The 22,961-nt window shown below is 43.3% G+C and overlaps 1 protein-coding gene across 1 annotated transcript in view; it reads left to right on the forward strand.

Moving 5' to 3' along the window:
- The window catches only part of LNPEP (leucyl and cystinyl aminopeptidase), a 108,940-nt gene that overhangs the window by 74,134 nt on the left and 11,845 nt on the right, over positions 1–22,961 (forward strand). The window contains exons 8-11 of the mRNA XM_074952894.1: positions 550–681; positions 10,498–10,629; positions 13,168–13,328; positions 16,621–16,706. Of these exons, the coding sequence (XP_074808995.1) occupies positions 550–681; positions 10,498–10,629; positions 13,168–13,328; positions 16,621–16,706 (511 nt within the window). The remainder of the gene's footprint in view (positions 1–549; positions 682–10,497; positions 10,630–13,167; positions 13,329–16,620; positions 16,707–22,961) is intronic.

Raw genomic sequence — 22,961 nt, forward strand, 5'->3', positions numbered from 1 at the left:
GCAGCATAATCAAGTTACAAATGATGCCAATTACAGACTCTACAAAATCCTACCTCTATTGAAAGCCAAGGGTTTTAACTGTTGCTGAATATCTGCTGTTATGCTGTGAAGAGAGGCTGGTTGTTGTGGAGAGACTGGGTCTTTGGACTCTTTATTCTTGTAGGCTGTGGAGTTGTGCATGGTACCTCTCTTCGTGGCAATGCAGATAAAGGTTTACAAGTGTGTCCATTAGTAAGGTTCTGCTGCTATGGTTTGGGAGGAAGAGAGCTGATGGTTCCACAGTGCGCTAACAATGATAATCTTAGAGGAGATTGACTGACTGGTTTGCTGTCTCCAGGGCGAGGAGAAGAAAAGAGAGAGTCTGAGCCTCAAAATGGAGAGGGTCAGATGACTAGGCTACATGCCAAGTAAATAGGACAGCAGGGAGAAGGAATGCTTAACTTATCTATTCCAGGCTCTGCGTTCCAGTTCTGAATTATGGTGAATTTGGCATAATCCTTTTATTGTTCTAACTTCTCACGTGAGCAAAAACTCCTATTCCTCTTCTAGGATGAAGAATTCCTGAAACTACGATTCAAGACAATGATGAAAGACTCCTTAAACGCCTCGCGTCCAATCTCCTCTACTGTCCAATCTTCAGAGCAGATTGAAGAAATGTTTGATGCGCTTTCCTATATCAAGGTAACCTCAGAAGAGGCTAGCAAAATCACTCTGTCTTGTGTGTTTTGTATATATCTCTTTTCCAAAATCATCATCTTTTGGGAAATAACACATTAAGTCAGGAACTTTTTCTTTAATTATCCTTGTGGGTAAATGCAAGTTAGGCTGCTCATAAGATGCCAGTTTTTTTACTTGGCCTCCAGTATTTTTATCTCAAGAGAAAACTGTACATTTCATGAGAGGTTTTCTGTGCTTTAATACTGATTAAATTTATTCTCTTATGAGTAGGCATTTGATCCCATTCAGTATACTAACATACGTGCCCAGTGTCATGTTACACCAGTTTAGCTGGTTCTGTGCCTCTCCTTTCCCACCCCAACCTCCATGACTTTACCTGTCAACCCCCACCGCATCCCCCTGCCCTCCAGGGACTTAGGTGCGGCAGTGGGTGCATGGAGTCCACCGGTACTCTGGTGATCTCTAGATCCTGGAATTACTCCTTAAGGGCAATTGTAGCTGGATGAAAATTAGGGCAGACCTGAGACTGCTGTAAACTGTGACTGGACCTAGGGTCAGGATTGGACTCAGCACTAGTAGGATGTAAAAGTGGCATATAATCACCCTTTTCTCCTCATATTTCAATTGTGTGTTGAGCAGAACTCGGCTGCACCCAAGAATCTGTCTATTTTTCCATAGGAAAAGATTTCATTCACATCTCTATTGTTTGTGTCCCTCACTTTCCTCATCCATATTTTCTGTAGACACTTCCAGTTTACTACAACACAAAAATATACCCAAATATTGACACCATCACATCTTAAACACATATTTAAATTTGCTAAACCTATTTTTGCTTTCAGCTATGTGTTTGTATTCCACACTAACTTAAAAGCAAGACCGATTATTTTCCTTGTTAACATTTGACTTTGACCTTTTCATCATCTTTGTGCTTTTTGAGGGGATAGGGGTGTGAGGATAGGGGGAAACTAGTACCTAATGAAAGACTTTTTTTTGTTTTTCTTTTTTTTTTTCTTTTTAAATAGACACAGAGCTTAAAATCCAACACTTCTCATCCCAACACCCTGGGGACATCTGAGATGCCAATTGCAGCATTACAATGGAAGCAGCTTGCCATAAAGAAGCCTCTGCATTTCCATTGGTGCTCCACTCTCTCTCAAGTGGAAGCACAAGAGCATGTCACTTTCAAGCTGCCTTGCCTGTGAGGCTCTGATTGCCATCTGTCCCTAGGATGTGTGATGACAGGAGCTTTGCACTGCCAAATAGCATCTGAATGTTGTCTTGGGCCTCCAGATGATTATTGTACACCTTCTTAATAAAGAGATTACTTTTAAGGGGCTACTGGGAAATCAATAGCAAGGCTAACAATTGCAGGTGATCCAATCTTTCACTCAGAATATCTTCATAGAAACGAATGTGGTTTTAAGAGTTTTACTTCATGTTTAAATCCTACACTTTAATAGCCTGATGTAAAACCTATTGGAGTTCATGGAAAGACTCCCAATGACTTCAGTGGACTCTGGATCAGGCCCTAAAGATTGAATATTGCATTGAATAACTTTGGTTTAGTCTTCTTCTGGTAAGTGCCGTTCTTCTTCAAGTAGACACAGATGTGTATTTTAAGTAGGTGAGTGCATGCCAGAGATCTAGCAGTACCCCTAGAGGGATGGCGTTTGCACCTCATGACTGTAGCCCCTCCCCTGGCTATATAAGGCTGCGTCACCCCAACCTCCTTCAGTTGCTGCTTACCACCCGTCAGCTGGAGTTGGAGCTCTGGGCAGTGGTGGTTGTTCATGACCTTTGGCTTTCTTCTTTCCTGTCCCCCTCCCCCCCAGCCTAGTTGTTGTACATAGTTGATAATTAGTAATGTGTTTTTTGTTTAGTGGTGGTGCTCCCTGGTGATGCCATCACTGGGGTTCAAGCATTGCCCTTTGTGTGGAGGGGCGATTCCCCAATAGCGACCCCCACACGTGGTGCTCGCTTTTTCTGGGCAAAGCCCATCTAAATGAGTGCTGCTTCTCTTCTTAAAAGAACAGCAGATGGACTCTGGTGACATGGGTCCTTTTTTGGTTGAAGCAGCACCTGCTTACGCAGCCATGAGGGCTCACCCAGTACCGAGGCCTTCCTCAGGGCGCAGATTGCCCTCTGGCTCGGAGAGAATGTCTGCCACCTGTTCTGGGACTGGGTTGTGTCTGAGGAGGCGCAGGAGTTGTTCTCCATCAACGCCAATTAAGAGGTCCCATAAAGCTGATTGGGGACACTCCAGATCCTGAGGTAACTTTTCCGTCTCCCCTAAGAGGAGCACAGACTGGCTCAGTGCTGGAGCCAGCACGCCCGATGGTGCAGGTGCTTCTGACTCTCCCTTGATACAGGACGGGAGGGTGGACGTACCATACTGTCAACAGTGGTTCTGGCCTCTGGGCATCTGTTGAGTTTGGTACTGACAGTTCAAGAGTTGTCAGTGGACCTCCTTGGCCTGTGGGTCCCATCCTCGCCACTCGTCCAAGACTTTGCGAGTCTGGCACCCGCATTGGGTCTACAGTTGGAGTGTATGGTTGAAGTCTCAGCCTGGCACCTGGAGACTCCCCTGCCTGGGGCTGCTAGGGACACTGTGCCGGAGGCGGTGCAAGGCCCTTCCTTGGTACCAGCGCAATTGACCCCACAGGTTGTCCCATGTAGGCTATCCCCACCCTGGACATCAAGCTGCGCGAGCATTCCATTACCAATGCCCACACCAGGACCGACTACCAGTGGCACCGACCCTTTTGCAGCCAGCGGTGCAGTCTGCATCGGGGGGCACTGATCCCAACCTCCAGCTGGACTATGTACAAATCTGATAGTCTCCTGTCTCCATCCAAAACTGGTGCCCCCATGTTGCCACGGTCCTGGGACTCTGACGCCTCGGAGCATGGCTCTTCCTTTTCCTGTTTGACTTTGCCAGAGGGACTATGGAGGCCACCGGGGGAACCCCTATGGATACCAGTGTTAGCATGTGCCTCAAGGCCAGAATATAGGTCCCTGGCGGGGTGCCTACTGGCCATCAAAGCCCTACCCAAACCAGTGGCCATACTGGCCCCAGAGGGAAGCTCCTCTGTCCTGGAGGTCTTGTTGATTAGGGAGCCTCCACACTGCTCCCACCTAAGGAGTACAAGGAGACCAGAATCAGAAATTGAGCCTTGGTCTCTTACAGGAAGTTGAGAGTACAAACCTCTAGGCCACCAGGTTATCTGAACACTTCCTAAAAACAAGAAAATGCTAGTGGAACAAACTGTTTGTTGGAGACACATTACACTAATTCATGAGAAAATGAGCAAAAAAAGTCAAATCTAAAGCACAAATGCAAGTATGCAAAGAAGTGAAGATTGCCAGTGTTTTAAAAGCTTTGTAGTAAATGACAGTTCAGATAGCTAAAGCCTTTAAATTCCCTGAGGATGTCTTCCTTAAATTCTAAAATATTCATGCAAAACTTGTTAAGAGCAGCACTTGTGATGTCACACAAATGTTAAATAGCTGGAGTTCCCCAGAGGTCTTTTTTTCATTCTTTCTCCTGTGTGTGTGTGTGTGTGTGTGTGTGGTTTTTTTTTTTAATACCAACAGTGTGATGTACATAAACTATTCAAGGTCAGTGTCACTTTAGCTGCAATCTGTCTATCCTTGGGCCATTTATGGACTGGGTTGCTGTGATGTAGAAATGTTTCCATGGAGGATCCTAGTTTTCAACTGAGGGTAAGTCTACGCTGGCCGAGTTACTGCACCGACAATTACAGCGCTGCTCAGAGAGCACTGAAGGGAAACGGCTGTTGTGTGTTCACACTGTCAGCTGCCTGCGCAATAGTGTGTTCACACTTGTGGCACTGGCAGTGGTCTTCGGAGCGGTGCACTCTGGGCAGCTGTCCTACAGAGCATCTCTTCGTCTTCTGCTGATAGGAGTTGTGGGAAGGCAGAGGTTGTCGTGGGGCATCCTGGGTCCTGTCCCAATGCCCTGTGATGCATTGCTTTGCATCCCATCAATCCCTGTGCCTCAGTCCGCATTTGGCGCCATCTTTCAACGGTTTGTGTACTGCATGCTCTGCCTCTTCGGGCTGTGGGAATGGATCCCACACTGTTGATTAATATGCTGCTTGGTCTGACTAACAGTCACATGTGGCAGTGGAGTTATTCCTTAAACTACAAAGGCAAGAGAAGTTCAACATTGATCTTGCCACAGGTAGTAGCTATGACACGGGATTGCTTGTAGCATTCATGGAGATGCTGAGCATAGTGGAATGCCACTTTTGGGCTCAGGAAATAAGCACTGAGTGGTGGGATCACATCGTCATGCACGTCTGGGATGACGAGCAGTGGCTGCAGAACTTTTGGCTGAGGGAAGCTACTTTCATGGGATTGTGTGCTGAGCTTGTCCCAGCCTTGCGACACAAGGACACGAGAATGAGAGCTGCCCTGCCGTTGGAGAGGCGCGTGGCGATTGCACTGTGGAAGCTAGCTACCCCAGACTCAGACCGATGGGTCGCTAACCAGTTCGGAGTGGGAAAGTCGACCGCTGGACTTGTGTTGATGGAAGTGTGCCGGGCCATTAATCGCATCCTGCTCTGAAAGACTGTGACTCTGGGCAACGTGCGTGACATTGTGGATGGCTTTACACAAATGGGCTTCCCTAACTGCGGAGGTGCGATAGATGGCACATATATTCCAAGTCTGACACCAGGCCACCGAGTACATTAATTGCAAGGGGTATTTCTCTATGGTTCTTTAGGCGCTTGTGGATCACTCTGTGCGTTTCATGGACATTAATGCAGGCTGGTCCAGAAAGGTGCATGATGCACGCATCTTTCAGAACACTGGCCTGTTCAGGAAGCTGCAAGCAGGGACTTTCTTCCCAGACCAGAAGATCACCGTAGGGGAAGTCGAAATGCCATTTGTGATCCTGGGAGACCTTGCCTACCCCTTAATGTCGTGGCTTATGAAGCCATACATGGGGCACCTTGACAGCAGCAAGGAGCAGTTCAACAGGCTGAGCAAGTGCAGAATAACTGAGTGTGCTTTTGGCCATTTAAAGGCCCGCTGGCGCTGCCTATATAGGAGGCTGGACCTGGCCGATGACCCTATTCTTGTACTTATAGTTGTATGCTGTACACTCCATAATATTTGTGAAGGGAAGGGTGAAAGCTTTGCTCAGTGCTGGACTGCTGAGACTTAGCACCTGGAGGCTGAATTTGAACAGCTAGAGACCAGGGCTATTAGAGGGGCGCAGCACGGGGCCATAAGGATCAGGGATGCTTTGAGGCAGCAATTTGAACCTGAAAGCCACTAATATTTGTTGCTATGTTCAGGAGTGCAGTGCTTGTAATGCTAGGAGGTGATGCACTAAGAGGGTTTAAGAAAATTGCCTGTTGCTTTGCAGGGCTCTGTTTGCTTTCAATTAATGGAATAAAGATTACTTTCAAACCAAAACAATTATTTTATTAAACAACCGGAGGAGAGAGACAAACAAAAAGAACACATCAGCACTGAGGGGGATAGGGGAAGGGAGGATCCCAGCAGGAGGTGGGGTCCCAGGACTGTTAAAGATTTGTGTGTATCCAGGTATCATTGTGACGGGTTGGATCACAGAAACCCCCTTGGGACTGCCAACTGATGTGCCAAGACTACTACTGCCTCTGCCTCTGCTTTCCCTGCCAGCTTGGGACTCCAGAGCCCTGCCTGGCTGTGCCAGACACGCTTGCCGGCCACAAACTCAGACCCAGGTCTGAACCACATCCCCTAAACTGCAAGCTTAATTGAAAGCATCTTAAGAAATGTTCCTGTCTTTAACACTCAGATGCCCAACTCCCAATGGGGTCCAAACCCCAAATAAATTAGTTTTACCCTGTATAAAGCTTTTAGAGGGTAAACTCCTAAATTGTTCGCCCTCTATAACACTGATAGAGAGAGAGATGCACAGCTGTTTGCCCCCCCAGGTATTACTACATACCCTGGGTTAATTAATAAGTAAAAAGTGATTTTATTAAATACAGAAAGTAGGATTTAAGTGGTTCCAAGTAGTAACCGACAGAACAAAGTGAATTACCAAGTAAAATAAAATAAAACCCACAAGTCTGTGCCTAATACAGTAAGAAAACTGAATACAGATAAAACCTCACCCTCAAAGGAGTTCCAGTAAGCTTCCTTTTACAGACTAGTCTCCTTGAAGTCTGGGTCCAGCAATCACTTACCCCCCTGTAGTTACTGTTCCTTGGTCCAGTTTCTTTCAGGTATCCTTGGGGGTGGAGAGGCTATCTCTTGAGCCAGCTGAAGACAAAATGGCGGTGTCTCCTAGGGGTTTAAATAGACTTTCTCTTGTGGGTGGATACCCCTCCATCCCCCTGTGTAGAATTCCAGCTACAAGATGGACTTTTGGAGTCACATGGGCAAGTCATAAGTCCATGCATGACTCAGAATTTACAGGTAGCAGCCATGGTTCACGTGCTACATTGAACATCCTCATGTAGACTTCTTATGTGGATTGGAGCCTTCCAAGATCCATTGTCCGTTAAGTGCTTCTTGATTTGGCACTTAATTTGCACATTCCTTTCTCAAGACGCTGACCAAATGCTTTACTAAGGCTACTTAAAAATCAAGCAAGTACACAGCCAATATTCATAACTTAGAATACAAAAATGACACATGCATACAAATAGAATGAATAGATTCAGTAGATCATAACCTTTACAGAGATATGTTACATGGCATATGTAGCATAAAACATATTCCAGTTATGTCATATATACATCATAAGCATATTTCCATAGAGCCTTATGGGGTGCAACGTCACAATCCTATCCAACCTTCTCCTTTGGAGTACAGTGCAGTGGGTTCTGTACTTCAGCAGGGCTAAACTGCAGAGAGACGGGTGTTCAGTGCAGTGGATACAAGGAGTCCACAGTGCTGGACTGTGACGGGAGAGGAGTGGAATGCAGCAGGTACAAACTGGAGCCAGGAGGTTGATAAGAGTGTGTTGGTGGTGTCTGGGGGGGGCGTGGCAAAGAGTTTTTAGCGGCTGCAGGTGAGGGTGGGGGTGGAGCTGCTCGGTTTGCAGTGCTAGTAGTGCTTGGAGCATGTCCGCTTGGTGCTCCATAACATTTAAAAGCTGCTCCATGGCTTCGTTCTGGTGCGCCACGTTTTCCTTTCAGTCCCTCTTCTCACTGTCCTGCCACTCCTTCAATTCCTGTTTTTCAGCCATGGAGTGAATCATAACCTCGCGCAGAAAGTCCTCCTTAGTTCTTTGTGGCTGCTTTCTAATTCTGCACAGCTGTTCAGCTGGCGATAACGAAGAGGGAGGCTGGGCTCCCAGGGTCATCTCTGTGAAGCCAAAATGCAACATTTTACAGAAGCAGTTTTGTTTGCAACACAGACCACTGATTCAGTGATTTAAAACACAGCCACTGTTCACATACCTATCACTAACTTGTGGCTCATGCATGCTTGCTTGGGGTCAGCCAGACTCCCAAAATGGTGAGTAACTGCAGGGGTAGGGGAAATCAGTGTTCCAGGACCATACTGTACGCTGGGCATGTGGCTCTTGGGGAGAGCCAGCACTGTAGGGGGGGCCTTACAATTATTACTGTCCCCACGTTTTCCACAGGCTGTGTTCATTATGGAAGATCTCGCTGCTGAGGGTGAGCAGGGAGTCAAGGGAGGATCATCTCCAAGACTGCAGCTTCTGCCCTGGCCCTTATGCGGCTCGCCTGTGTGCAGCAATGTGGCAGAGTGGCGTGGGAAAGTTAACGTTAATGGGGCAAGAAACAAAGCAGCTCTGCCAAAGAACCTGCAGCAGCGGATTTCCCAGTATCTCCATTAGAGTTTCGTGGAGATCTGAGGGAGATTCCCGTGCAGTGAGGGAGTCAATCAACCCCCTGTTAAACCGCTCAGACTAGGCATGTGGTGGTATGCACATCATACAGACACAAGCCTGCTTTCTGCAACCCTCCTGCCCCAACAATTTGCTTCAGTGATTCCCAAAATCAAAGCCACTTGCCAGGGGCCACCGCCTCCTGTCTGTGCTTCGCCAAGCTCCAACAGCTGTGAATGGCTAGCCTCCTCCAGGGTAGAGAAGAGCTCCTGGTTGCATGCATCTCTGACCTCTGAGTCATCCTCTGCCTCTGGGTCCCCCTCCACATCCTCATCCAAGATTTCCTCCTCCTGGCTCTGTCCAATCTCGACTGGCATGCAAGCCACCAGAGTATCCACATTGGCCTTTGCAATGGAGGTGGGGTCACCACCAAGTATTGCGTCCAGCTTTTTGTAGAACCAGCAGCTCGTGGGCACAGCACCGGAGCGGTGGTTTGCCTCCAGCGCCTTGTGCTAGGCGTTCCGCAGCTCCTTCACTTTGCCCCTGTGCTGCAATGTGTCATGGTCGTGGTCCCTTTCTGTCATGCGTCGTGAAATCTGTCCATAGGTATCATAATTCCTATGGCTGGAGCGCAGCTGGGACTGGACAGCCTCCTCTCCCCAAATGCTGATGAGGTTCCAGCCGCTCAGCATTGCTCCAAGCGGGTGTGTGGAGCAGGTTTGGCCACCTAGAAAGATTCGCTGAGACCACTGCACGCATCACCGAGCAAACAGGAAGGGGACTTTCAAAAGGAATTTAAGGGGTGGGGCTGATTGGTTGGTCACTTGAGGGCAGGGCAGTTGAGTTCAAACCGATGACCAGAGAGGTGAGAACAGGCATTGTGGGACACCTCCCAGAGGCCAGTTGCGGCGTAGTTATCGACCAGGGTGTCTACACTGACACCGCAGCACTGTAGCCCCGGCACAGAAAGCTCTACGCCTCTCGTTGGGGTGGTTTTTTCACAGCGCGGTAACTGCGCAGTTTCTGTGCACTAAGTGGCTGGGCAGTGTGTACACCTCAGGAGTTACAGCGCAGAAAGCTGCTTTACTGTGCAGAAACTTGCCAGTCTAGACAAGGCACAAATGTTAAATAGCTGGAGTTCCCCAAAGGTCTTTCAGTTTTCTTTATTCTTTCTCCAATGTATGTTTTGGTACCAACAGTGTGATGTATATAAACTAGTCAGGGTCAGTGTCACTTTAGCTGCAATCTGTCTACCCTTGGGCCATTTATTGACTGGGTTGCTGTGATGTAGGAATGTTTCCATGGAGGATCCTCGTGTTCAACTGAGTAAAACCACAGTTCTGTCCGCAGACATGGATTGCTCCATGACTTCACTGATGGAAACAGATCTAAAAATAATACTTAGCTCTGTGAAAACTTAGCAGTTTGAAAGGCTTATTTTACAAAATATTTTCATGTGCTTTTCAAGCTTTTAAACAAGCAGCATCCATATATATACTTGTTGGCATTTCTCTTCCCTCTTTTCACTTATTGATGTATCTTGCTTTCTTTTGTGATTGCTGTTTGGCTCTATCATTCTTGTGTAGTTGCTTACATATTAGAATTTAACACCAGCTCTCGCAAGGACGGAGAGGTACAGCACCTAACAGTAGTATTAATGAAATCTGACAACCATCGACGATGCATCCACCACAACGCCATTTCTTTCACATGGTACTAATTGGGAAGTCTTTCAAACTAAGTTAAAGTCGGTGAAACGTCGGTTGGTTGGTATTTTTTGTGTCTTTTTTTAAATCTGTAAACATTTTCCCAAGCATTTTAGATTGTCAAAATAATTGCTTTCAGACTAAACTCCCTGGGCCGGAATCTCAATTATTCTCTCCTAAATTATCTACTAAAGCCAGTAGTACTGACAGTCTTGTAATCTGTGCTTGCTTCTCCTGAATCGGGTTCTTAAACACCTTTTTTCTCTTACTGAATTTTTTTTTAAGGGAGCTTCCCTTTTGTTGATGCTGAAAAAGTATATCAAACATGATAGTTTTCAAGCTGGGATTGAGAATTATTTGTATAATCACAGCTACGGATCCACCCACAGTGATGATTTATGGGACAGCATGAATGAGGTAACCGTCTTGTATATTCTGTGTTTTGGTTTTTACATGATGTGCTATAGTGAGATGTTAAAAGCAAAGACATTTTCTATTTCCTTATATTAGTATTACTAAATAAGACCATATATTGCAGATATATATTGAAAAGTCCTTGTTTATCAGTCATTCTGCTCATGATCACTCATTCCAAAATTCTGTGCAGAGATGCACAAACGTAAATGAGCAACACTTGTGCCTAGAAGAGAGCCTGCCAAACCTGCTAGCCCTGCTCTCCCCTGTGTTTTAAAGAGTGGAAAAGTGGAATGGGGAAGGCATTCAGAACCATAACTATCATGTTGCAAATGTTATGCTATAGCCCCTGAGCCTTCAGACGCTTAAGCATATGCATAACTTCACTCACATGAGTAGTCCCACTGAGGTCAGTGGGGACTAGACAGATGAATAAAATTACTCATGTGCTTAAACATCTGTAGGATTTGGGCCCTAGTAAAAGCTTGAATCTCCATTCCACCAGTGATACTTACTGGGCTGGACTTTTTAAAATATTCACCGTTGACCTAACTCTCCCATTTATTTCAGTGGGAGCAGTTAGGCCAAAGCTGAGTACTTCTGAAAATCCCAACCATAAAATCTGGTTTCCTTTTGATCATAAACATCATTGTTTTTAGAACAAAACGGAAAATCCATTTCTTTATTTTAGCCTCATACAATAAATAGCCTCAAGAACTGGGGTAAAGGAGAAGAGGAGGCTTTTTTAAAGCATTTAAAATAAAAACTGAAAACAAACTTTTCAGTCTCTTTCTGTGGGAGGAAAGAGAAATTCTTTCCCTTGTTGGAGTCCTTCCTGCTCTTATTGGATTTAAGAGATGCTCTAATGACAGAAGCCAGATAAGAACATGGATCAGTGTTAGCATGCTGAACATTTCAGACATTAATTTTTAAGAGCATTACTTACACTTCAGCGATTTCTTGGAACTGGGGAGCTGGGGGGTTTCAATGGCACAAAATTTACATTGGCTCGCATGGTGCCTAGACACTGTAAACCTGCAAGATACTGTACTGACATGCAAGAAGACTTGATCCCTGCCCTCTATGGCTTGCAATCTAAGCAGACAACACAGAAACAAAGGAGATGGGATGTGAGAGAAGCAAGAAGATTTGATGGTGGTAATGGGCATTGTTAGTTCCATAATGTTTTCTTTTTTTAATGAAACAAGCACTTTGCTGGTGGACTAGGATTAGTAGGTCTCTTGGCAAAAGTGTATTTTGAGGAGAAGAAAATGGAGTGTGGACAGACTGGCCAGAGAAGGTTTACAAGTGTAGGAAGGACACAGATGAGCATAAGGGGGAGTTCTGTCAACTGGGATGGGGGTGGGAGGAAGAGAAGGTGAATGAGATGAGGTAGCTGGGGAGTCCACCCAAATAAATCAAAAAGTAAATAACTTAAGAACGAATGATAAGCTTTCTCTAGAAATTTTAACAGAAGCTCTTTACAGAAAATTATTTCCCTTGGATTGATAATTTTATTGAGTTTTTAACCCCTATTCAATTATATAGGACTCTTCCATAAGTGTAGGCATAGACCAATAACTTGAATTTTAGATGGACAGTGAGGGCAGCTGAAAAAGTGACAGCTGGACAGAACAGCAAGTAATACAGGTAATTTGAACAGTGATAAACTTCCTTTTTCCTTTAGAGCCTGGTCCTGCAAGTTGTTCCAGGTAGGCTGACCCCTGTGCATACACACAGCCCCCCTCATATTGAATCCCATTGCATGCAAGTGCAGGGATCTATCTGTGAGAGACAGCTTGTAGGACTGAGGCATTAGTTACCTACTAGTAAGGTGGAGGTGCTAACACGTAACCACCACTGTGTGTAATACTTTACAATGTAGGGATGAAGAGTATTGCACTAATGCAAAGAGTCATTAGTTTTTATTTTTTATTGTAATAGTAGCATATTGGAAGAATTGGAGGGGGTGACACATGAACAGTAAATAAGTAAAGGTTAGTTAATATTGAATGCTTTTTATTTTTTTAATTTAAAAGGTTGTTTAACCACAGATGGAAGCAGAATCGGTTGGGCATTTCAGACTTTCTTAATTCAGATCTTAATGTTCATTATTCAAAAATAAAACCTGCCTTCTAACCTGCAACTTCTCTATAATTCCAAAATAGCGATGAAAGTAGAAGGAAGAAAAAAACCCAGAACACCTGCCCTTAAAATTAATCCATAAGTTACTGGCTCTGTTTTCCTCCCTCCACATCCTACTTTAGCCTGCTTGGCATTCCCATGTTTCCCTTTCTTATTTGGCTGTCACTTGGATCTCTTGCATTCAAGAAGATAAAACACCTGTTCACCTCAGTTACTGCTGACAAAATTGGCAAGCCAATACAGAATAATTCTGCACAGGGGCTTAACCTGCTACTTACATTGGCACTTAGTTTCAAGATGGCTCTTGTGTGGTGAGCTGAAGATAGAATTTGACAAAGAGAAATGAAGAATACCCATTGTCTTCCTGTTGAAAGTGAATGTCTTCATGTTTTACAGATCACAAACGGAACACTAGATGTAAAAAAACTGATGAAAACCTGGATTCTGCAGAAAGGATTTCCCTTAGTAACTGTTAAAAGAAAAGGAAAGAGTCTCCATGTCCAGCAGGAGAGATTCTTGCGCAGTGTGGAATCAGAAAATTGGACGTCAGATGCAAGGTTATTCTCCCCCAGCCCTCAGAAAATCTACCTTTTACTTTCATGCAATTTTAACTGTCTTCAGAGTGCATATTCCTTGCACTTTGACACATTCAGAGCTCCAGTAGTTTTCTCTAAAGAGCAGGTAGTAATAAATGAAGTGAGACACAGCAGTACGCACAGAGGTATTTTATTATTTGCCTTGAAAAATAAAAGAGAGTCCCTGTCTGCCTCCATCTCAGCAATTGACATAGACCTTACACTGGTTTTTCTCAGAACAGAGTTCATCATAACTTAAATTTTATTTATTCATTTTTCTGATGTTTTTAATTGGCTTGTATGATTAACTCCAGTGCACAATAGGACAACAGGCAGGATTATGTTTGGATTCATTTTCCTTTTTTAAAAGAAAAAAAAATTTCAAGTAGTTGCAGTTTTTAATCTTCTATCTCATCTCCATATACCCATCGTTTATGTGCCCCAACTACTTGAGCTTGAAGGTAGATAAGAGGAGTTCGCAAATGTAACAAATAAAGTAGCCTTCTGCAGACGAATGCTGGTGGTGGTGTCTAAAGGACCAGGAAACTTTCTTCTGGAACCTGTACGTTTTCCTACTAGGTCAAATCTGCACATTGAGTGCTGATAGAGGACAGTGTAGAATGTGGATAAGGAAGCTCTCCCCCTTACAAAGTAAGACTGACCATAAATTAGCATTTGTGTGTATCAGTTAATTGCTAAAGATTCCTTGTTTAGGAATAGTATCCATAGTAGTGGAGGAATACATGGCAATAAACATCTTTTTTTTTATGGGTGATTAGATACTGGTGCAAATATGAAGCAACTGATAACTGCAAAAATCAATTTGTCAAATGTACTCCGTAACCAGGCACCTTATCCTTGTTATATAACAAGACGAGGACATTCTCAAACTGCAGACCCTATGAGATTGTGGTTTTCTCTACCACAGTTGAAATTTAATGGGGAGTTGAGGGCACTTCACATCATGCAAAATTAGGCCCTAAAAAAAAATTGCCTTTATAAGGATTGGAAGGTTGTTTTTTGTACATCTGTCTTCCTGGGTTTTCCATGGATGTCCCTTTGGAGTTGCACTTAGGTGAATAGCTCTTGAAGGATGACTTTTCAGGTGAATAATTCATAGTGATTTGTGGGAAATTGGCGTACAACCCAGTTCACCCCCCTCAGTGGGTTTCCCTTAGATAAAATTAATTGCGATTAATTGCACTGTTAAACAATAATAGAATACCATTTATTTAAATATTTTTGGATGTTGTCTACATATTCAAATATATTGATTTCAATTACAACACAGAATACAAAGTGTACAGTGCTCACTTTATATGTTTGTTACAAATATTTGAACTGTAAAAAACAAAAGAAATGGTATTTTTCAATTCATCTAATACAAGAACTGTACTGCAATCTCTTTATCATGAAAGTTGAACTTACAGATGTAGAATTATTAACAAAAAATAACTGCTTTCAAAAATAAAACAGAGTGTAAAACTTTAGAGCCTACAAGTCCACTCGGTCCTATTTCTTGTTCAGCCAATTGTTCAGACAAAAAAGTTTTTTTTACATTTGCAGGAGATAATGCTGCCCGCTTCTTGTTCACAATGTCACCTGAAAGTGAGAACAGGCGTTCGCATGGCAATGTTGTTGCTGGTGCCACAAGATATTTACATGCCATATGCGCTAAAGATTCATATGTCTCGTCATGCTTCAACCACTATTCCAGGGGATATGCATCCATGCTGATGATGGGTTCTGCTCGATAACAATCTAAAGCAGTGAAGACCAATGCATGTTCATTTTCATCATCTGAGTAAAATGTCATTAGCAGAAGATGGATTTTTCTTTTTTGGTGGTTCGGGTTCTGTAGTTTCCGCATCGGAGTGCTGCTCTTTTAAGATTTCTGAAAGCATGCTCCACACCTCATCCCTCTCAGATTTTGGAAGGCACTTCAGGTTCTTAAACCTTGGGTTGAGTGCTGTAGCTATTTTTAGAAATCTCACATTGGTACCTTCTTTGTGTTTTGTCAAATCTGCAGTGAAAGTGTTCTTAAAAAGAACATATGCTGGGTCATCATCCAAGACTGCTATAACATGAAATATATGGCAGAATGCGGGTAAAACAGAGCTGTAGACAGTTCTTCCCCCAAGGAGTTCAGTCACAAATTTAATTTAATGCATTCTTTTTTTAACAAGTGGCATCAGCATGGAAGCATGTCCTCTGGGATGGTGACCAAAGCATGAAGGGACATGCGAATGTTTAGCATATCTGGCACGTAAATACCTTGCAATACCGGGTACAAAAGTCCCATATGAACGCCTGTTTTCAGTTTCTGGTGACACTGTAAATAAGAAGTGGGCAGCAGTATCTCCAGTAAATGTAAACAAACTTGTTTGTCTTAGCGATTTGCTGAACAAGAAGTAGGACTGAGTGGACTTGTAGGCTCTAAAGTTTTACATTGTTTTGTTTTTGAGTGCAGTTATGTAACAAAAAAAAATCTACATTTGTAAATTGCACTTTCATGATAAAAAGATTGCACTATGGTACTTGTATGAGGTGAACTGAAAATACTTTCTTTTTATGGTGCAAATTGTAATAATAATATGAGTAGTGTACACTTTGTATTCTGTGTAACTGAAATCAATATATTTGAAAATGTAGAAAACATCAAAAATAAATTTCACTTAGTATTCTGTTTAACAATGTGATTAAAACGACGATTAATTTTTTTGAGTTAATCATGTGAGTTAACTGTGATTAATCGACAGCCTTAATTTGAAGCTGAGGATAATATTTACTCTTCTAGTACGGGATTATCTTGTGTAACTGCTTGTGCTTTTTGTTAGAGGAATTTGGGACACGACCAGTGTCCTTCTTACTTTTTATGTAAATCCCATACAAAACTGTAAAACTTCAGGCCCAGTCTAATGTTTTACCCATAAGACAACCTTCCTCTCTGAAGTGCCCAGAGTTCAATTTTTGGCACTGCCACAGGTTTCCTTTTTTGGACAAGTTGCTTACTATTTCTGTGCCTCAATTCTCCATGCGTAAGGTGAGGAACGGAGGAGATGTGATAAAAATGGTTTGTGAGTTACTTGGATACTGTAATGATGGGGGGCATATAATAGATCTCTTAACATTATTTTGTTGAAATGCCATATGTTAAAGCAGCTTAAAAAAAAAGGTGAGACAAACAGCAAAACTAATTGTATTGATTGTGACTTATTACATAAAGCTATACTACTGTATAAGTCTTGAAAGAAATATAATTTTTCTCTTACAGTTATCTCTGGCATATTCCTCTCTCCTACGCTACTAGCAGCTGCTCTTTCCTCTGTCCTTATGCATATTTACTGGACCAGAAGTCAGGTATGTGACCTGAGGCCTCTGTAGCTAGGATGTACAGTGAAAGCAGGTTACTTCAGTTTTGTATATCAGCCTTTGTTTGCACACACCTGAGTAGGGTTTGAGGTCAAGGGCATGCATGGTATAAAGTAATTTTCGAGGAGAATATAACTGGAATGATACCCATTGGGAACAGAGAACAGTGTAATTTTAATCACTTTTGTAGACATGTAGGATGTGGTTAGGAACCAATGGTGCCTTCAGACAAAGTCACCACAGAGTGCTGAGCATGCCTGGAGTACTTAGCATCAGTGGCAGTGATGTCAGGAGTATATTAATTCAACATGACAATACAGGGAGTAAACAGGACTTGGTCTTCTTGCAAGCTGCCAGATTGGGGAGAGGGCCTTGAGGAAGTAGATTTGGCTCTGAGCAGTGTGTACTTAAGGTAATCGGCCCTGGGAGATTGACACAGCCAGCATGACTGTAAGGAGGTGTATTTCCCCCTCTGATATTATTTACTTTGTTTTGTGGCATAAAATAATTACTTTGTTAGAACACTTTTTTTTTTTTTTTTAAATGTTCCAAGGTATGGCAGTCTAGAACTTGGAACCTTCCCACGTTCTCCCCACCTTTTTCTTTGCTGCAGTGGCCATTTTGAGTCCCCAGGTGCTAATCTGTACAGAGGGCTGAATTAACTTTCTTTTTAATGATGAAAGTGATTGTTACTCAGTATTGTACTAAAAATACTTGGCCAGCATTGCTGTAAGCCAGGGACATCAGTGGATCTTTGGTGATTTACTGTACACCAGCAGAGAATTTGATCCATTCTTTTAGAATGCCTTTAATCCTACTATCATACTAATCCCTCCCCCTATCCATTACACTCATTATCTGACACATTTCATGATGACCTACTGTGTAAAAATGTCTCCCCCATGTCTGTTGCTTCAAATAAACCATACAAAATTGAAGTTGAATGCTTAATGCCAATCTTGAAACCTTTATAGCTATCTTGGTATAACGTGTTCATTCTCTATAAAATGACTGTTAAAAGTACAGTAGTTTAGTTTAAGCAGATAATGATTTTTTTAAAATTTAAGTTTCACAGTTGATTTACAAAATCTCACTTAATTGTTTCTGGACCTCTGCTATTTGAGATGTTGGCTGAAAAGTAGTTTACAGCCCGATAATCTGTGGGAAAACCAAGGTGTAAACTTGTGTGCATGTTCGTGACATTGTCACACCCATTAATCAAGTAAGTAGTCAGCCTCAATGTTAATTGATAAACAGAGAATAGTTACTGCTGTTGAAGGCCTTTTTTCATCATATATGTTCCCAAAAATGTGACATTAGTTTTTCCAGAAAGGGTAGGTAATCCTCTTAAATAATAAGCTGTTCTGTAATTGGTCTCTAAATTGTCTGTAGTTTAGCAACATGTTTATATCTTCTGTTCCAAGATGCTATTTGTCCATGGTTTGGGGTTTTTGTTTTTAAGGTTACAATCTCTGGGTCCATATCCCACTCTGTGGTCACAAGTGCGTTACAAAGGGATCCAATTGCAGGGTCCCGTGTGCTTCCAGGCCAATTGGGTCTAGGTAGTATAGCCACTGTTTCTAGTTCTGGGATGATAGAGCATGCTGTAGATCTGGGCAGAGGATAGAAATTCTGCTTCACAAAGGATTTCAAGATTTTGAAATTTGGCTTTATTTCAAACCATAATAAAACCTGAAGTCTTCAAAATCTCCAAAAGAAAATTCCAGGGGGAAAAAGTCCATTGAGTCCAAGCAAAACTTCTTTTAAAAAAATTTGTTATGTAATACAAATTATAAACCCTGTGAAATTTGAAGGTCATTTAAAAAAAAAATTCATTCCAGATATGTCCAAATGGGACATTTTGGCATTTTTTATTTGAATGTCCACCTAAACAAAATTTTGGCGAAATTTGATGTGATTTTTGCAAAGCATTTAGATTTTTATGGAATTGCATTTGCAGGTGGAAAATTGGCCCATCACAGCTTTTTCTGACCAGCTCTAGCTAATTCCTGGGTTTATAACCTTCTTTGGGATGTAGAGTGCCACCAGCTAGCTGCCCTAGAGCCCTGAATGAGGATTTGAGAGCTCCTGGAACTGACAGCCCTTCCCAGTCATTTACACATGCTCCCCAGAACCTCACCTAGAATGTGTGCGCTTCTAGTTTAACCCCTTTGGGGACAACGTGGTAGGAAAACAAGTAACATAGTTTTAGCAAAGGAATTTCTCAACCACAGTGACTTTACTCTTAATGCACTCGAGTTTCAACAAAACTCTGGAAAATGAAGCAAAAGTTCTGAGTTGCCTTTTCCCCATTATGATCTCAGCCCTTCTGACAGTCCAAGGTTTGTCAGCTTTCAGACCAGGCAGAGTCAATCCTGCAAGTTTTCTGGATGTGTGGATAGCAGTGCTCACCCACTCTCCTCCTTCTCCCTCCCCCCTCCCGTTAACTAGAGTCTGTCTCTTTGCTGGGTGCCCCACTGAGACACTCCAGCCCCTATCCCCAGAAACTTCTGGGACCCGGTGCAGAAAAACCATTATTCCATGGGTAGTGGGTCAGCAGTTGAGACTATCAAATTTGGTGGACGGTGATTGCCATCTTGACAGCTTCTCAATTGGAGTTCAAGAAGTTGTCAGCATCTTTCTGGGCAGGGTGCTGTCTGGAAGGCAATACAAAAAGCTGCCCCAGGTAAGTTTTAGATTTGTGTTCAACATATAATAGAAAACGGAGTCAATAATTTGATAGACATATCTCACCATGTCACAGATATAATTCTGTGATCTTTACTGACTTGTGACTTGATCACGTCCTGTCTTTCACATAGTGTTGAGTATTGTGAGGCACAGAGTATCATGTTCACTCAAATGATGACTGAGTTGTAGAGAGAGGTTTATTATGTGGGTGGGGTTTTTTCTTTTTGGGAGGGGGATCGAACCAAAGGGAAGGGGGAGAGAGAGGGAGAGCGCACACAAAGGTTTTGAATCTGCTTAATTTCTTACAAGATTTTCAAGACTTACTATCCTAAAAATTCCTGTTTCTGTTCTTCCCTGCCACCGCTCCCTGCTTCATGTGGAAATACACTTGGAAAGGTTTTCTTTGTTTTATTTTGAGAAGATTCAGCTGGTGAACTCCTGGTCTGAATCCTCTCATTTTTAGAGAGAGATTACTAGGAAAGTTTCATATTAGTCAGTGATGTTTGTTTCCATTGCATTGTGGTATGACACACATGGCTGCATCAGTTGCATTGCAGTGCATGCTGAGTTTGCCTTCAAAATGGCAGCTGATACGGTCCTGAAGATGTGGTAATACATGATTGAACAAATGAAATATATTAAATAACATGGCTCTGAGACTGGCCTCTAGCTTGATGCATAGAGACAACCTAAGGCTGCCAGGAAGTAATGTGCTATCCCCTCCCCCCACACAGGTAAATTATAATAATGAGAAGCTAGTTTCCTGGAAGTATGGAAACCAGTGTTTTTCAAATGTAAAACAACCAAATTCCAGGTTGTCATGACCATATGAACACAAATCAGCATGAACTTTTTTTCTTTTCCCCCTTGAACTTATAATTTTACCATTAAAGTTTTACCATTTATTGCGGTCTCAGATAAATATTAATTGTAATTTTTTGAGAGTAGGTAATTAGGTAGGTCAGTCTGCTGTCAAATGTATCTGAGGGATGGGTCACATCCAGTAGTGCCAAATTGGCGAGCATGAGTCTAGTCTAAAACTGTTGCATTTTATTGAGTCTTGTCACATTTGTGCAGTTCACAACTTTGAAATTGCCACCTTTTATCTCCAGTGGGATAAACTCTGCCCTCAGTTCAACCCATACTCCAAATAAATCTTAGAGGGCTTCTCCCTTCTAATCTGTTTCTTGGTTGCAAGGGCTCATCTGTTGTAACTGGATTCCCTCTCTACCACATTATGACCTTGATGCTAAAATTCACCTTCTGTCTCCTGATTTATTTACATTCTTAGTTGTAATTCAGATCCTTTGAACTCTGTAGGAATGCACAGGTGAGGGGCATTGCTGGCACATGATGGCATATATCACATTGGTGGATGTGCAGGTGAACGAGCCTCTGATAGTGTGGCTGATGTTGTTAGGCCCTGTGATGGTGTTCCCTGAATAGATATGTGGGCACAGTTGGCAACGGGCTTTGTAGCAAGGATGGGTTCCTGGGTTAGTGGTTCTGTTGTGTGGTATGTGGTTGTTGGTGAGTATTCGCTTCAGGTTGGGGGGCTGTCTGTAGGCAAGGACTGGCCTTTCTCCCAAGATTTGTGAGAGTGTTGGGTCATCCTTCAGGATAGGTTGTAGATCCTTAATAATGCATTGGAGGGGTTTTAGTTGGGGGCTGAAGGTGACGGCTAGTGGCGTTCTGTTATTTTCTTTGTTAGGCCTGTTCTGTAGTAGGTGACTTCTGGGAACTCTTCTGGCTCTATCAATCTGTTTCTTCACTTCCGCAGGTGGGTATTGTAGTTGTAAGAATGCTTGATAGAGATCTTGTAGGTGTTTGTCTCTGTCTGAGGGGTTGGAGCAAATGCGGTTGTATCGCAGAGCTTGGCTGTAGACGATGGATCGTGTGGTGTGGTCAGGGTGAAAGCTGGAGGCATGTAGGTAGGAATAGCGGTCAGTAGGTTTCCGGTATAGGGTGGTGTTGATGTGACCATGGTTTATTAGCACTGTAGTGTCCAGGAAGTGGATCTCATGTGTGGACTGGACCAGGCTGAGGTTGATGGTGGGATGGAAATTGTTGAAATCATGGTGGAATTCCTCAAGGGCTGCTTTTCCATGGGTCCAGATGATGAAGATGTCATCAATATAGCGCAAGTAGAGTAGGGGCATTAGGGGATGAGAGCTGAGGAAGCATTGTTCTAAGTCAGCCATAAAAATGTTGGCATACTGTGGGGCCATGCGGGTACTCATAGCAGTGCCGCTGATCTGAAGGTATACATTGTCCCCAAATGTAAAATAGTTATGGGTAAGGACAAAGTCACAAAGTTCAGCCACCAGGTTAGCCGTGACATTATCGGGGATAGTGTTCTTGATGGCTTGTAGTCCATCTTTGTGTGGAATGTTGGTGTAGAGGGCTTCTACATCCATAGTGGCCAGGATGGTGTTATCAGGAAGATCACCAATGGATTGTAGTTTCCTCAGGAAGTCAGTGGTGTCTTGAAGGTAGCTGGGAGTGCTGGTAGCGTAGGGCCTGAGGAGTGAGTCTACATAGCCGGACAATCCTGCTGTCAGGGTGCCAATGCCTGAGATGATGGGGCGTCCAGGATTTCCAGGTTTATGGATCTTGGGTAGTAGATAGAATATCCCAGGTCGGGGTTCCAGGGGTGTGTCTGTGCGGATTTGATCTTGTGCTTTTTCAGGAAGTTTCTTGAGCAAATGCTGTAGATGCTTTTGGTAACTCTCAGTGGGATCAGAGGGTAATGGCTTGTAGAAAGTGGTGTTGGAGAGCTGCCGAGCAGCCTCTTGTTCATATTCCGACCTATTCATGATGACAACAGCACCTCCTTTGTCAGCCTTTTTGATTATGATGTCAGAGTTGTTTCTGAGGCTGTGGATGGCATTGTGTTCTGCACGGCTGAGGTTATGGGGCAAGTGATGCTGCTTTTCCACAATTTCAGCCCGTGCACGTCGGCGGAAGCACTCTATGTAGAAGTCCAGTCTGCTGTTTCGACCTTCAGGAGGAGTCCACCTAGAATCCTTCTTTTTGTAATGTTGGTAGGCAGGCCTCTGTGGATCATTATGTTGTTCAGAGGTATTTTGGAAATATTCCTCGAGTCGGAGACGTCGAAAATAGGATTCTAGGTCACCACAGAACTGCCCCTCCACCCCCTCGAACATGATACAGTGAAGAAAGTGAAGAAACAGATTGATAGAGCCAGAAGAGTTCCCAGAAGTCACCTACTACAGAACAGGCCTAACAAAGAAAATAACAGAACGCCACTAGCAGTCACCTTCAGCCCCCAACTAAAACCCCTCCAACGCATTATTAAGGATCTACAACCTATCCTGAAGGATGACCCAACACTCTCACAAATCTTGGGAGAAAGGTCAGTCCTTGCCTACAGACAGCCCCCCAACCTGAAGCGAATACTCACCAACAACCACATACCACACAACAGAACCACTAACCCAGGAACCCATCCTTGCTACAAAGCCCGTTGCCAACTGTGCCCACATATCTATTCAGGGAACACCATCACAGGGCCTAACAACATCAGCCACA

The sequence above is a fragment of the Natator depressus genome, chromosome 5, assembly GCF_965152275.1.
Source record: "Natator depressus isolate rNatDep1 chromosome 5, rNatDep2.hap1, whole genome shotgun sequence".
Lineage (NCBI taxonomy): Eukaryota > Metazoa > Chordata > Testudines > Cheloniidae > Natator > Natator depressus.